Source organism: Herpailurus yagouaroundi, unplaced genomic scaffold, assembly GCF_014898765.1.
Source record: "Herpailurus yagouaroundi ecotype Mexico unplaced genomic scaffold, PumYag 139, whole genome shotgun sequence".
Classification (NCBI taxonomy): Eukaryota; Metazoa; Chordata; class Mammalia; order Carnivora; family Felidae; genus Herpailurus; species Herpailurus yagouaroundi.
In genome coordinates this window covers 71479975-71496211 of record NW_024412394.1, presented here as the reverse complement: position 1 = coordinate 71496211, position 16237 = coordinate 71479975, and the positions used below count along the sequence as shown (strand labels likewise).

General features: G+C 43.5%; 1 protein-coding gene and 1 long non-coding RNA gene across 2 annotated transcripts in view; one reads left to right on the top strand and one right to left on the bottom strand.

Annotated features, from left to right (window-relative positions):
• MARCKS (myristoylated alanine rich protein kinase C substrate) overlaps positions 1–1759 on the bottom strand; it is a 10056-nt gene extending 8297 nt beyond the window's left edge. The window contains exon 1 of the mRNA XM_040474619.1: positions 1192–1759. Coding sequence (XP_040330553.1) covers positions 1192–1340 — 149 coding nt within the window. The 5' untranslated portion in view covers positions 1341–1759. The remainder of the gene's footprint in view (positions 1–1191) is intronic.
• A 2163-nt stretch (positions 1760–3922) lies between these two features.
• LOC121029930 (uncharacterized) overlaps positions 3923–16237 on the top strand; it is a 65088-nt gene continuing 52773 nt past the window's right edge. Inside the window, exons 1-2 of the long non-coding RNA XR_005789988.1 lie at positions 3923–4411; positions 12218–12305. This is a non-coding gene — a long non-coding RNA (uncharacterized LOC121029930). The remainder of the gene's footprint in view (positions 4412–12217; positions 12306–16237) is intronic.

Here is a 16237-nt window from a genome sequence, read left to right as displayed (position 1 = left end):
CTGCCCAGCCCGGCCCTGCCCGCCGGCCGAGGCGCCCCCGAGCCCGGATCGCGCAGCCGAGAGTCCACAAACAAAGCTCAGGTGGCTTCCCGGCATCCTGGTCCGAATAAAACCAACAAGGCAGGGGGAAACCCATTATTTCTAAGATCTTGCCTCCTCTTCCACGCCCACCTTCGCCTACGATTCTGTGTAGCCGGGGCGCGCCACGGCGGCTCATCTTACATTTTTAACGGGTTCAGAGCCTCTTGGCAGAGCTCGTCTTCCCCATTAGGTTAGAGCAGGCGAAGCTACACGGCCTCTACTCTAGGAAAAGAGGCGTGGTGGGTGCCCAGTGTTTTCAAAGCAGCCACCCATGGCCGACCTCTCGCGCCCACCCAACCGTGGCCATCTGCCTGGGTCCGGGCAGCTCCGGGGTGGCCCCCCGCAGTGGTCTAGGCGCCAAGCACACGCACAATCCCATCCGAAACACCCGAACTGTCTCTTCTTGACCATCTGGAGAGGGTCTTCAAGGACTCACCGAGTCTTCCCACCCCAGGGATACCATTTAAAAGTCGGACGGGTGTGTAATTCCACAGACAGCTAACGAATAAAGGCTTAGAACAGTGGGAAAGCCCCACCGAAAGACACTGTAACCCTTCTGCCCAGCAGATACTGAAACCCTTCTGCCCAGCTCCAGCCAGCCAGCCAGCCAGCAACCTTTCCAAGAACCCAGGGCTTGCCGCCTCAGCATACAATAAGACAGCTTTTCCCTCCTAGCCTTTCTCCACCACCTTCCCCATTCCCCCCACCCCCTCCCCTCCAACAATCACACCAGTTCAGAAATCTTGAAAGCGACTCAATCTCGACAGCAAACACAGAGAGCCACCCAAACACCTTTGTGCCCACCAAACACATTTGCAACCTGACTGGGGGAGGGGGGTTAGCACCTAGCTAGTCACGTTCTGCAAAGCTCCAAACACGCCATTTTAGACGATTTACCACTTCTTTCCTCGCGTCTACACAAGAATTTGCCAGGATTCTCCGGGAACCACTCCTTTGGGGGTGGAGGAGAGGACCCCCCCCCCCCCCATGAGAAATTGACAATTTAGGCTATCGCTTTCCATTCAACTTTCAGACTGGAATCTGGCCACGCTCCTCTCTCCGCCGAAAGCGCCTCGGGCGCGACCAGGAGGGAAAAAGAAGCGTCGGGACTAGAGAAAGACACCAAAGAAATGACCAGAAACACAGGTAGAATTTACCTGCCCGTTCGCTTTGGAAGGCGACGAGGCCACAGCCGCCTCCCCGGGCCTCTCCGCGGTGGCTTCTCCCTTCGCAGCGGTCTTGGAGAACTGGGCACCCATGCTGGCTTCTTCAACAAAGAAACTCAACAGATCCAAGGGGGGAACAAAGAGCCTCCGGTTGGTGTTAACGACGGGGCGAGCGGCAGTAGCAGCGGCGGCGGCAGCAGCGGCGGCGGCAGCAGCACACACACCGGAGGGAGGGGGGAGTGGGGGTGGTGAAGAGGACAGAACAGAACCGATTAAATACACTCCGGATAAAAAAATTTAAGTCGAAGAGATAAAAAAGCAGCAGCGCAGGAGGGAGGGAAAAAGGGAGGAAAAGTCGAGCACAAAAAAAGGAGCCCAAGTGTAGTTTTTAAAAAAAAAAGAAGTAATAAAAAAATCCCAGATTTGTAGCCGCAATGTAGACAAGAGGAAAATGGAGAAATCTCCCTGGTTGCTAATAAGATGCGGGGTCCAACGCCCAAGTGCACAGATGAATGGGCTCGCGGGCGCTGACGCGGCCCCCGCGCGCGCCGGCCAATCCGCGCACCGCACACAAAGCAGGGGGCGGAGCCTGCGCGCCCGGCGAACAATGGAGCCGCGCTTTGCAAATGGTTTGAAAATCAGCCTCAGACCGAGAATTAATGTCCTCCAAATAAATAAATCAATTAAAAAATACATGCCTCTCGCCTCCCTCTGCTTGAAAATAATAATGCATCACTTGATTGGCTTGCTTTGTTTGGAATTAATTAACGCGGGAGGGGGGTACTTGTGGCTGGGGGCGGAGAAAGCGTTAACTTGACTCGCTTTGACTCTTGTCGGTCTGTATCCGTGTCTGTCTCTCTCCACTCGCTCCCCTCCCCCATCTTCCCTGTGTGTTTATGTGTATGTGTGTGTGTATGCGAGTGTTAAAGACAATGGTTAGGATTTGTGTGCAGCATGTTTTCTTTCTCCGTGTTCCATATTGGTTTCACAGATATTGCACAGGGTTTGTTTCTTTAACGGTTGCAAATGTTATATCGCCCCCGAATTGAAAGGTATTTAAACCACGAAGATCGAATTTCATCAAACGACATCTCGAGTTAGAATTAGGTCTGTAGGCCAGATGTGGAAAATGCAAAAGCGGCAAGGAGCCTAAGCCACACTCCCTTCCCTATCCCGCATTGGCATGAAATAAAATATTTCGATATTGGCCTGCGACGCTCATCGAATCCCCCCACTCCCGACTATTGCCAAATAGTGATTTTTTCCCCCACAATATAAAGTGAGGGCCATTTACAAAAGATCATAACGGTTCGCATTTTATCACTGTTCATATGAAATGACAATTTTTCTCTATGGTGAAACGACACACAGCCTCGAGTGTATGAATCCAAATACGCGGTTGGGAAGCAATTCACGTAGATATGAATCATTTTCAGCCGATTGCCAGGATCGGATGGACTCTTTCTGAACATGTGTAAGTGTGCATGCAAGCGAGCGTGTTCTTTCTTGGAAGGGAGGGAGGCAGCAGCGATGAAATGCTAAACAACCGGATTGACGATTACAGTTCTAACGAGAAACTGCATGTTGAAAAATAGCAAGAAGATGCCTGAACGCTCCGGTCTAGCTTGGGTTAGAGAAAAAGCTTCTGTAAGGGGACACAGAGCACCTCCATCTGCACCCCTCGCCACCAAAGAACTAGACGCTATTTGTGTGTGAAAGACAAGGCACTGATTTAAAGGGGAGGAGGCGGTCAAAAATCAAGGATACAGCCTAATAAACATTCTCCTACCGCCTACATTTTTGCTCCCAGAGTTTTCACTCGTTTCCACATCAGACCCTTTTCTCGTTTACGGTTAGTAATCCTGAAATGAATAATCTTTTGCTTATGGAGAGGAGAAGCAGTCGAGAGAATGGTTCATTTCTCCTGGTGTTGGCTCGGAATTCTCACAGTTTTATTTTCTGCTTATTGTAGGGAAATGGGTCACACTTTGAGTGAAAAAGATGGTTGGTTCAAGCCAATAACTCTTTGTTCAAGTATTGCTTTGAAAATCACCAAGCTGTACATCGTTACACGAAGCTGCGTCTTCTCACTGTCCACTGCCTTCAGATGCATCATTCACTCACGAAGTCATATTCCCCAGAGCTGATGGAAAGACGTTTCCGTAGAAGTGTATCCTGCCAAACATGTTATCACCCTTAAGGGAGCCCGCTGGCCTGGCCCAAGCCCCCAGCCGCCGAGGTGGACGCGAATTTCTTGTATTAGCGGAGTTCCAACTTGAAAACCCAGCTGGGCTGATCCAAAACCACCATCCAGGCGATTCCCAAAAGCTCATTTAAGGTTGTTGCTAGCCCCCACCCCCAACGTGAATCATGCCCCTTCCTCTGCATCCCCCCTCCTAGTTTTAACTTGGGGGGGATTGCTAGCTCGCTTTCGGATTTTCTCGCAGACGCGTCCTCAGCCCTCCATTTGGGGGCTGCTTTTATTGCTCCTTTGTTACCAGACTGCCGTGTAGCTTTCCCCCCTTTTCTTTCTCGAATGCCTATTTGCCTGGTATCGGCTTGTCTCCCTGGCAACGGCCACGAAAGATTCGGAGCCCCGGACGGGGGGAGGGGAAAGGGGCGGAGCCGGGGGGGTGGTCAGGGAGTGGTGGAGGGGAAAGAGAGGCCGAGCGAGAGACAGTCAGACAGCGTAGCAGATGGCCGCGCGAGGGGGCGGGGTCCAGGCGGAGCGCGGGGGGACCCCAAGCGTCGGGGCGCGAGGGAACCAATCAATTCCTGCAGCCGCTCCGGGGCTAGAAAACAAGTGTAGACGCAGAGATTCGCGCCCCACCAGCGGTCCCTAGTTTACGGTAGAAAACACGATTTCCTTTCGATACGAAAGCGCGTGTAGAGCGTAGTTCGGAGAGCCGGCGGTCCGCAGTAACTGGCTGGGGGAGGCGGTTTGCGGCTGCCCGGGGCGCTGAGCGCTGGGGCAGTTTCTCCTGACCTCTCCCTGCGTCGGGCCAGCCAAGGGGAAAGCCTCGAATGGGAGAGAGGGGTGAAGGCAGAGGATGGGTGAGGAAGGAAAGGGCTGAGAAATGGCAAGAGCCCATCCTGCCTCGGAAACTACATAATGGCAGGGAAGGACCGCCAGCAAGACTGGAACCAGTACAAGTTGCACAGTTGTGAGTATACAGTCCCTCAGGAGTTGGGTGTTCTCGCGCCCAGAGCTAAAGGTTCCAGATCAAACGCTAAGTGTACAAATATGATTATTTATCTAAATATAATTAAAGAACCCCAGAATGCACGGTGAAAATGTAAAACAGGTAAATCCCCGTAACCAACTCACCGAGAGTAACAGGTATTTTTTTTTTTTTTTGTATTCTTTTCACCTAGGACTAGGCTCTTTATTTCTCAACGTTTTTATTTATTTTTGGGACAGAGAGAGACAGAGCATGAACGGGGGAGGGGCAGAGAGAGAGGGAGACACAGAATCGGAAACAGGCTCCAGGCTCTGAGCCATCAGCCCAGAGCCCGACGCGGGGCTCGAACTCCCGGACCGCGAGATCGTGACCTGGCTGAAGTCGGACGCTTAACCGACTGCGCCACCCAGGCGCCCCTAGGCTCTTTATTTCTAAGATGATGGTAATCTGTATATGATCCTAGCAAAAGAAATATTTATTTAGAATACCTCAAAGTTATTTTTCCCTTAAATTGTTAGCACTGGAAGGAATGTTTAGAGATATTTACACAAATTCTTGGGGGTCTTACTCTGTGCCACACGTACCGATCTAGGCCTTGTTTTCACATCAGTGAACAAGACAGATGCGGTCCCTAGCCTCAGGGAGCTTACATTTTAGTAGATCGTCTAGTTTCATCCCCCCACCAGGTGAAAAAGCAGGCCTATGGAACTTGCCAGATTTTGTCGGAAGGTAGAAGCAGGAATGGAGCTCACCCCCTTGATTCCAAGTCCCCAGCTTCTTCCACTGCTGTCTGGTGCTGTCTGGCCTTCACCTGATGGCACATATTCACTGGGTAGTTCCCCTCATTGGTTCCTAATTTTATTTATTTATTCAGCTGCTGCTAAGTACCAGGAAGAGGGCTAGACATCAGCTGACACCAGAAGTACAAGGGCATGGTCTTTCCTCTCATGGAGCTCTGGCCTCATATTATTATCTCTTAAAACTTCTTAGAATGTGGAGAAAGAGAACAAAAGACAAGATTGTGTGCTAAAACAAACAAAAAATAGTAAAGAGGACCGTTGTCTAGATTCCAAATTAAATATGCCTTTTTCATTCGAAAGCTTTCATTCATTCACAGGGCATGAGATCCTACTGTGTTTATGGTGTTGTGCTCCATATTTCATCCTAGATTTTATAGTACCTGCCCTTCAATTCCACTGAAATTGATTAGTTTGGAATATAGTGAGTAGCAAAACAGACGTAGTCTCTCATTCGTTCAACAGATATTTATTGAATTTCTAGCATGTGCCGGACATTTGGAACGTATCAGGGAACAAAAGAGACAAGAAATCTTTACGGACCTTACGTGCCAGAGTGGAGAGAAAAACAAAACTTCATAACTATAAATAAGCAAAGTATATGGAATGTTAGAAGCGTGGAAGTGTTGTGAGGAGGGGGGAGCCAGAGGAAAGTAAGGGAAATGGCAGAATCGAACACTGAGATTGCAAATCAGTTTATAACTGTGAGTGGTCATATGTGCTCTGAAGGGAGATGCAGGGTGCTATAGGATAGTCTAATTTAGTTAGGAGAGTTAAAGAAGGCCCTTTTAAAACAGTGACGTTTAGGGACACTTGAGTGGCTCAGTCGGTTGAACGGCTTCGTGTTCCATGGTTTTTGCTCAGGTCATGATTCCAGGGTCCTGGAATGGAGCCTCGCATCCGGTTTGGCACTGAGCGCGGAGCCCCTTTAAGACTCTCTCTCTCTCTCTCTCTCTCTCTCTCTCTCCCCCCCTCCCTCCCCCTCTGTCCCTCTCCCACATGTGTGTGCTCTCTCTCTCTCTCTCTAAAATAAAACATACTAAAAAAAATGTTGAAGGGGCATTTGGGTGGCTTAGTCGGTTTAGCGTCTAACTCCGGCTCAGTTCACAATCTCATGGTTTGTGAGTTTGAGCCCCATATCCAGCTTTCTGCTGTCAGTATAGAGCCTGCTTAAGATCCTCTGTCATGTCTCTCTCTGCCCCTCCCCTGCTCTCTCTCAAAAATAAATGAACATTTTTTTAATGTAAAAAAAAAAAAAAAAAAAAAAAAAGCAGTGACATGTAAGTGGAAACCTAAGGGAAAGTAGGCATTACTTAGGTAAAGAGTTGGAGAATTTTGTTCAGATGGACAAAATAGCAAAGCTCCTGAGGAGGAAAGGGTTCAAATGGGTTTGGGAGGAAGCTCAAGTGATTAGTTTGGACATATTTTGACATGCTCGTAAAACATCTTAGTGGAAAAATTAAATGTGCAGATATAAGAATCTGGAGCTCAAGACTGGTTTGGAATATAAATATATATAGATTTGTGGCCATTCCATATATAAATATTTTCTGAAGTCAAGTCTGAGAACATGCGAAAGGCAAGAGATTCCAGAATCACACCCTGAGTAACTTCTTTAAGAGGCTGGGTAGAGATTAGCCAGTTATATCTCAAAAGAGCTAAAAAAAAAAAAAAAAAAAAAAGAATTTGATAGTATAACATAAAATAAAATAATAAAACTATGAATAGAAAAAGAGAGAGAGAGAGAGAGATGGGGTAGAAAAAGAGCCTAGCTGGCCAAGAAGACTGCGAAGGAACCCCCAAGGAGTAGACAGAAAACCAGGAAAATGTGGCGTCAGGAAAAATCAACGGAGATTGTGTTTCAAAGAGTAGTGGTTAGTTTTGTAAAATACTGGTGAGAAGTCAAATAAAATAAAGACTGAAAAGTTTCCATTGGATGTTGCTGGCTTTAGAACAGGATTCTGTATACAGAATACAGAAGTTATGAGTAACAGGCCCCAGAGAAGCTTTTACAGTATGTTGAGAATGGAATCCTGATTCGGTGTTGAAGAGTAAATGGTAGGTGAAGAAGATGACAGCATAAATGGCCCTTTCTTTATGAAATTCGACGGGGTAGAGTGTGGAGAGACAGGGTAGTAGCTAGAAAGTGATGGTATACTGCTTTTTTGTTTTGGGTTGTGTCGTCTTGAATGGAAGATATTAGAGCAAAGTTGACTGCTCCGGAAATTAATGCAGTAGACCTTTCTACTGTAGGTAGATATATGCAAGATATAAGCGAGAAAAGGAGTAATGAATGGGATGAGGTTCCCTAAGAATACAGGAGGGGATGGAGATATAGGGCACATGCTGAGAAACTGGCTTTTGAGAGACCCTGTTCCTTTCCTTAAAAAGGGAAAGAACAGGATGGCTACAGATTTACTAGACGGAAAAATGGGAGAATTCCCTTCTGATGGTTTCTGTTTGTCCTTGGAGCCATTAGCTAAGAGTGAGGGAGACTTGGAGTTTAATTGTGTTACAGAAGGTGTGGAATGACGATTGGGAAACATAGGATTGAGATTTGGGGGCACAGTAAGATTTCAGAGCAATCATGCGTGCCCATTTGAGGTTGATAAATCCTACTGATGCCTCATCGGCATATCAAGCTTTCTCATGTGATGATTTAACTGAACGATGGTGTCCATTACAGCCCTCTTTAAAATCACCAGCCATTCACTTTCTCAACCTATGTCCAAATTGTGTTGCACGCATACAGTCAATAGCTGCACAGAAGTAAAATATGGATTAAAATGACTCAGAGCTCATAATGCTCCATTACGGTTAATCCTATATGATTTCATGCAGATGTGTATAAACTTAAATAGAAAGGGAAGAGAATTTACTGTGTGCCAGGCACTGCACTGTGTGAGCCTATGCTAGGCTTGTGTTTCACTCTAACTACAAACCCCATGGACTCATATTGTTATCTCCATTTTACAGATTTGGAAATTGATGCTCAGCAAGTTTGAAAAGTGAAATACCGCTAGTGTGTTAGCCATTGTCTATTGAGGGGTGTCTGATTTTAGGACTCTCATAAGGTCTCAATTGGTTGTAACATTGCAGTGGGACCAAATATTTTTGTATGTAGTAGGAGCTTTATTAATTTTTTTCATTCGTACCGAATACTGAAACTTTCTTTAACTTTAAGCTTTGTTTTAGTGCTCCTTATTAACTGTCCAATACCACTCAAATAGAAAGATTCTTGCATAGTCAGGAAACATCAGTGTCACTGGTTATCTGATCTGGAGACTCAAGGACTAACACCTGTACAATAGGAATGAAGTTTCTGGAATGTTGAATGCCTTCCAGATGCATAGGTGATTACTACAAAACCACTGTAAGTGTGAGTATATTTTTAGCCACTGCTCTTCAGGCCTCTCAGTTCAATTAGCATAAGATTTTATATTTGAAAAGGTTACCAAAGGGTGGGATACATTCTAGATTATAGAAGGGTAAACAAAAAGCAGGAAAAATTAAAATTTTAAAGGAAAAGTTTTCTCCAGAAATTCTCAGTCGAAGCTTTTCTACAGTCGCATTTCCTAGAATTTGTAATATTTACTCTCCAGGGGTCGGCCGAAAACTTTCCATATCATCCCATGAAAGAACAGAGTTGGGAGAGGGAGATAATTACCGTCTCCTCTTTGTTTCCAAAGGTAACAGACAACTAACAGAGAGCAATCAAAGTTTACATTAAAAAGATCAGGTTCCTAGTCTTACAGAATTACCTAATTAATTGGCCGACCAGAAGTGACAGTAAAATTCATATGGAAAAAAGTTGACTTTTCAGGCGTGATAGCGTAGGAACCATGCAAAGCATAATTTTTCATTGTTATTTGAAAGCCATAAATACTTTCTGATATTAAAAAGTAGATTAACTTCCTGCCTAGAATGAGGTACTTGAACTGTGTGTTTCTTGAAATTAAAGTATAGAGTTATATCAAACATTTATTTTTATTCCAAACGATGATGTCGTGTTTTTTTTTTTTTAAAGAAGGGTACGTTTAACCTTTATAAATCACTTGTTGCAATCTGTAAATGGACAAGTTTTTATTAAGCTGCTGCTAAACCAGACCTGTTAGGTCTGCTCCAGTTGGATGGATCTTTCAAGTATGTTCAGCACACTCTTAGGCTTTCGGATGGGCTGACTGAGAAGGTCACTGACACTCGTTTGCTCAACAGATAGTTATTAAGTATCTACTTTATACCAGGCACTGCTTAGTGCTTTGCCTACTCTGCCTTATTGAATCCCCAAGGTAATCTTACAAGGTAGAAACCATTATTTCCATTGTATTCCAAACCAAGTCCTCCAGGCGTTACATAACAGGCTGGAGTTTTTGCTGCTCATAAGTGGTCTGGGCTGGGTTCTGTATCCAGCTCTTGGTAGTTCCAAAGCCTGTGACACTGTTTCCCTGGATACCATGCTGCCTTAGAGAGAATAAGAATTTTATGGGACGTTTCCAGTTCTCTTGGAGGCTACAAAAATGCCCGAGACACTAGAAATTAACCAAAGAATATGAAACTTTATTTATGCATCCCGAGAGAAGTATCTAGGGCCACATCCATAAAATGAGAATTTGCATTTAAAGAAACACACACACACACACACACACACACACACACACACACACAGAATCTCAGGTCAGATTCTTGACCCTGGAAGCATACTTGGTAACTTTATCCAGAATACAGTCACCACAAATTAGATTGTGTGTAACTGAATAAAAACATGGTTAGGTTGCACCCAGAATTTACCTCTACCTTCCCTAGGGACAAAAGTGTGTGTGCTGCTTAAGGGAGTGAAGTCACTTGGAATGTAGGTAAAAGAGTGTGTCGAACTACAGAGAGGAAGTTACAGTTGGGAAGGAAATCCACATGAGATGTGTGGCTGGGACATGAGATTAGAGGTGAGAGGGTACAGACAGACCTTCACAGTGCCGCTCTGGGAAGATGGTAAGGGTGCCTGGGAAGGAAGCGAATCTCAGCAGGAAACGGAGGGGTGATGACAATGAGGCATTCTTCCATTACGGACACAGTTGGAATTTGATTTATATTTTGGTTGTAGGTACAAATGTTTCAAGTTAAAGCAGTTTTGCATATATTATTTCATTTAATACCTACAGTAAATTCAAATACCAATTAAGTTAATCCCCTCTTATAAGAAAGTTACATAATTTGCTTGAAGTCCTGTCTTTAACTGGCCAGATCAGCCAGTGCCTGTGGTCTGCAGGGACGGGTCGACTTTCTCATTGCCCCATTCTGCTGTCTCTGTCCTCGAGGGGCATATGCCTTCTACTCCTATCCCACTTTGATATTTAGTAAAAAAGATAGTCACGGCATGTTTGTAATCGATTTTGAGTTTTATTCTCATTGCTTCAAATACTGCTTCTATGCCGATGAGACTACAGTCAGCATTTCCTGTCCTAACAGCTAACGCAAATCCCAGATCTTCATTTTCTGCTGCCTCCTTACTGAGCTGGGCATTGCCTTGTGTATATTTCTTACCCCCGCCTCAAATTGAGGTTATCATTTTCCCATCCAAATTAGCATCATGTTCTGAAAGAATTTCATTAGGTTTCTTGGAGGCGTTTTTGAATCATTCCTCTCCCACATTTTCCAGGCAAAGAACAGAACCAGATATAAGACCTCAGAAGGGTTCAGTATGGCTAAACACTCTACTACCAATTAGAAATAAAAACTAAAACAGGGGCGCCTGGGTGGCTTAGTTGGGTTAGCGTCCGACTTCGGCTCAGGTCATGATCTCGCGGTCCGTGAGTTCGAGCCCTGCGTCAGGCTCTGGGCTGACAGCTCAGAGCCTGGATCCTGCTTCTGTGTCTCCCTCTCTCTCTGCCCCTCCCCCACTCATGCTCTGTCTTTCTCACTCTCAAAAATGAATAAATGTTAAAAAAAAAATTAAAAAAAAGAAGTAAAAAGTAAAACAAAAAATTACCTAACAAACTCAAAGCTTGACATTTTTGCTTGTTTGGGCAACCTGTAAACCTGTCTTTCCCCAGACACCATCTTTCTTTCCCATCTTTTTAAACACGTGATCCCTTGTGTTGCCTTTTCTCCCACTCAAATTACCATTGATTTGACTTTGCAAAATATAAAAATAGTTAAATAGCAAAGAGAGGACTGGAATTCTCTCTCTATGTTTTACTGTAGCCCAGAACACCTCATGGATCATTCTTGTCAAGTTATGTTGCTTTTTTTTTCTTTCAAACATCTCTGGTATTGTCTCTCTTCTCAGTTTCAAACTTTAAAATCAGAGCTCAAGGTTCTTGATTCTTTTGTCTGAATTACCTCGTAGGTAGTCTCTGCCTGCTCCAGGGCCTTCTATTGCCACAGTCATCTCCCCTGTAACTCCCTTGATCAAAAATCAGCAAGATTCTGTCCATATAATCTCTCTTTTTAAAAATTTTTTAATGTTTATTTATTTTTGAGAGAGACAGAAAGATAGAGTGTGAGTGGGGGAGAGGCAGGGAGAGAGGGAGGGAGACACAGAATTCGAAACAGGCTCCAGGCTCCGAGCTGTCAGCACAGAGCCCGACTTGGGGCTGGAACTCACAGACCGCGAGATCATGACCTGAGCCTAAGTGGGATGCTTAACCAACTGAGACACCCAGGCGCCCCATGTCCCTATAATCTCTAGGCAGAGGCTAGTTTGGGTCACTGAGTAGCAATATATTAAACTGTCCCTTACAATTGTTTTATCTGCCTCCTGGCAAAGAACTAGTAATTACAAGATCTTAGTATAGCCCCATTTAATGTACTTTATAGAGAGAAGATTGAAGAACTTAAGGATACTTCATAATTTCAAACAATTTAAGAAACGAGTTCTCTACCAGCTTCTTTCCTTAGGCGTTAAAAAGGAGCAGGTCTCAAGGGGAGTGTGAACTGATCTCCCTTTCTGCTGAGGAGAGAATCGTAGTTTTGAACTTTCTATGTCCTTTTCCAGGTTTGTGCATTTGACTCAGCTACAGCAGTAGTTGCACCGGGAGGGGCAAAATGTCACCCAAGAGGTAGAGAAGAAAAAATAGCAATTGGTAAGTAATAGACATTTCCTCCCGATTGTGTAGATAAGACAGGTTTTTTCTTCTTGATCAAAATATTTTTTCTTTTTTTTTTTTTTTTAATTTTTTTAACGTTTATTTATTTTTGAGACAGGGAGAGACAGCATGAACGGGGGAGGGTCAGAGAGAGAGGGAGACACAGAATCCGAAACAGGCTCCAGGCTCTGAGCTGTCAGCACAGAGCCCGACGCGGGGCTCGAACTCACAGACCGCGAGATTGTGACCTGAGCCGAAGTCGGATGCCCAACTGACTGAGCCACCCAGGCACCCCTCAAAATATTTTTTCATGTTATCAGCATTTCATTTTCTCATACCAACACTTTTTTTTGGCTGGGCCTCTTGTTTTTTTCCCACTGTACTTTAAATGTCCTAAGTGTTTCTAGTGAGTTTAAACTATACACTGTCTATTAATTGACTAAAACAGATAGTGATTTTCTCTACATTTGTTTTATATTCTTTTCACCAGATGCAAAAATATCTCTGACTTTTGAAGTTACAAAATCTGTATTATTATCATTGTGATGTTTTGAGAGTACCCCATAATAAGCAAACAAAGAACTGTTATATTGTAGATATTGTCATTACTTTATTTTTTGATGTTTATTTATTTTTGAGGGAGAGAGAGACAGAGTGTGAGTAGGGGAGGGGCAGAGAGACAGGGAGACACAGAATTCCAAGCAGGCTCCAGGCTCTGAGCTGTCAGTCCAGAGCCTGACGCAGGGCTTAAACTCAGGAGCTGGGAAATCCGACCTGAGCTGAAGTTAGATGCTCAACTGACTGAGCCACCCAGGCACCCCTTTGTAAAAAAATTTTTTTAATGTAGACATTGTCACTACTCTTTAAAAAATAATTTGATTTTCAATTTGTCTTTTTATTGACACACTCAAAATACTCATTCAATTTAGTAAGGGAAAACAGTAAAAACTTGACACAATATAGGCAAATATCTGCCTATATTGTTTTTTCCATATTTTTTCATTTAATTCTTATTTAAGAACTTATTAAGCCCTTAATTAGTCATCAGGACTATTTCATGAAACATATTAAAATGTGGTTAATGTCACTGTATGGTTATGTATTATATTGCATATTATATACACACATATATGTTATATAAGATACTGTTTATATAGTACATTATATGTTATAATATATAATATAATTATGAGTGTATGGTTATGCATAAACAGGATAAAATATGAAGTTAAGAATATGGATTTCCAGGGGCACCTGGGTGGCTCAGTGGGTTGAGCATCCAACTTCGACTCAGGTCATGATCTTGCGGTCCATGCATCCGAGCCTCGCGTCAGGCTCTGTGCTGACAGCTCAGAACCTGGAGCCTGCTTTGGGTTCTGTCTCCCTCTTTCTCTCCCCTCCCCCGCTCACACTCTGTCTCTCTCTCTCTCTCTCTCTCTCTCTCTCAAAAATAAATAAACATTGAAAAAAATTTTTAAAATACTGATTTCCGTTGTCATTATATTAGCACTTATAGGAACAAGCAGTTCACTTTATCACTTTATCAGAAGCCATCAGACCAATGCCAATCTTCAAATCAGTCTGGGGAAAATTTCTCTTTGGGGTGGACCTTATAAGCCACATGAGAAACTAACTCTGTCTCAATACTTCATAATTATACTATATGATGATGATTTTTATTACTATACTCTATCACCCACTTTGATCACTGACTTTAATAACACTAACACCTTCTAGGTACATTAAACATTTCAGTATTCAATTAAGTTTCAAAATATAGGTTTATTCACCGTGCCTTTGGCTGTTTCTAAAATTACTACTTGTCTTTAGAGAATTTACCGCTCCCAGCATGAAACAGCTGTGGTGTAGTAGGACTACAGGATTTGAGGACAAGAGTTCAATTTCAGGTTCTGTTGGTAGCTATGTTGTGACCTTCCACAGTTGACTCAGTTTCCTGAACCCAAGTTTCCTCCTTTGTAAGATGTGGATCAAAATTCCTCTCTTAAAGAGTTGTTAAGATTATGTATTATTGGGGCGCCTGGGTGGCGCAGTCGGTTAAGCGTCCGACTTCAGCCAGGTCACGATCTCGCGGTGCATGAGTTCGAGCCCCGCGTCAGGCTCTGGGCTGATGGCTCAGAGCCTGGAGCCTGTTTCCGATTCTGTGCCTCCCTCTCTCTCTGCCCCTCCCCCGTTCATGCTCTGTCTCTCTCTGTCCCAAAAATAAATAAACGTTGAAAAAAAAATTAAAAAAAAAAAAGATTATGTATTATTATCATCGTTGTTTTAAGGTGTGCTTTGTGAGAAGTTTTCTGTTGAGATTTGAACAAAAATAGGAGAGACAATGAATATTCTGAGGTAACACATGTAACAGAGGTGGCACCTAGGAAGTAAGCTCTCAATAAATACTGGGTGTTCTTTTCATCTTGGAAAAAGGGGATTTGGTAAAAAAAAAAAAAAAACCCTGAATCGATTTGGAAGTAAAATAAATAATCAAAGCATCTATCAGCAGAACAGTTATTAAGTACTTATTTGTAAAGTAAGGATTTGCAGTGAACCCGCCATTTCTCAACCTCTCCCGTGGGCAGAATTCCCAAGGGAGAATTCCCAGAATTCCCAAAGGGAGAAGCTGACAAGAGACTACAGAAGGCCCTAGAAGGCCTGTCGTAGAATGGGCGATTCCATGTGAGTAGTTGTCTTTTTCTTCCAGCCAGCCAACGGCTCTCATGAAGCAAGTGGGATTATATTTCTTAATTAATGTCAATTTTAATTAATGTTTAGACTTCTACATGATTAAGCAAATGCCATATCCCCACATTTTGCTTTCCTTCTATCTTTTCTTAATCTATGCTTTTCCTTAGATATCCTACAAACCAGAGTTGTTTAATATAAGTGGTTGTTTTGTCCTCTTTCCTTGGACATCTCATCCGGTCTTCGTGGGGAAAGCCAGCAGAGAGAGTCAGGGTAAAGGACAATTAGAAAAATATGCACCATTAGACTTTTTTAAATCCCACCGTCCTCATAGAAGTCCAGAAAGAATAATGAGCTTTCTTCAGGTTCTCTGTCTCGCTCCTTTTTTTTTTTTCCCTGAGAGCCAATTAAAAATCTTGTTAGCAGCAGTCCGTTAACTTTATTTGTACCCTGGATTTCTTTGGGCAATATTTTGTTATCCTTATGCAAATTTTATTTTTGCATGTTTTTTCTTCCAATCTTGAGAAAAAAAAATATTAAAAAGAGATAATTTTCAACAATTGTAATCCTCACAGTGATTATGACTGTCATCATGATTACAAAATGTGAAATGTGTGAATATGGCCGGAGGCAGGGCTCTGTCTAGTGGAGCAGTTAAGAGTTCTGGAATCGAATACACTTAGCTTTGGGTCCAAGCTCTGTGAGGTCAGCGTTGATATCATTTCAATCATGGGAGAGATACCGAGGCTGGGGAAGGTGAAGCAATTTTCCCTAGAGTGCCCTGCAAATACGTAGCAAAAAGTGATCTCAGAGGCCTGGTAACTGGGTTTAAACATTCCCTTTCCCTTACAGAGCAACAACCTTGGAATTCGTAGAAGATTGGATGTCAGTTTCAAATCTTGTTCCCTGTATTGCAGAGGCACCAGTGTCACGTGATTCAGGGTTGATGTCCAGCCCAGAGCATGGCTGTCCCGAAAGTGTCATAGCAGTAGTGGCCCTCTGGAGCTGTTGTTTCCTCTAGGAAGAAATACAGCCTTTTAGGTGAGGCCTGTACTCAGTATTATACGTTTCAGTATTAGAAGTTAAGCTTCTGTATTAGTTTAACCTTATAAAAACTAGAGCTATTCACATAAATATGAAAAATAAGGAAAAGAAATGAATGTGTCACAAAAGAAAACTCTAGACTTTGTAACTGCAGGTTTAATATATGACCAAGTAGCTCTGCATAAGGTGGGAGCTAT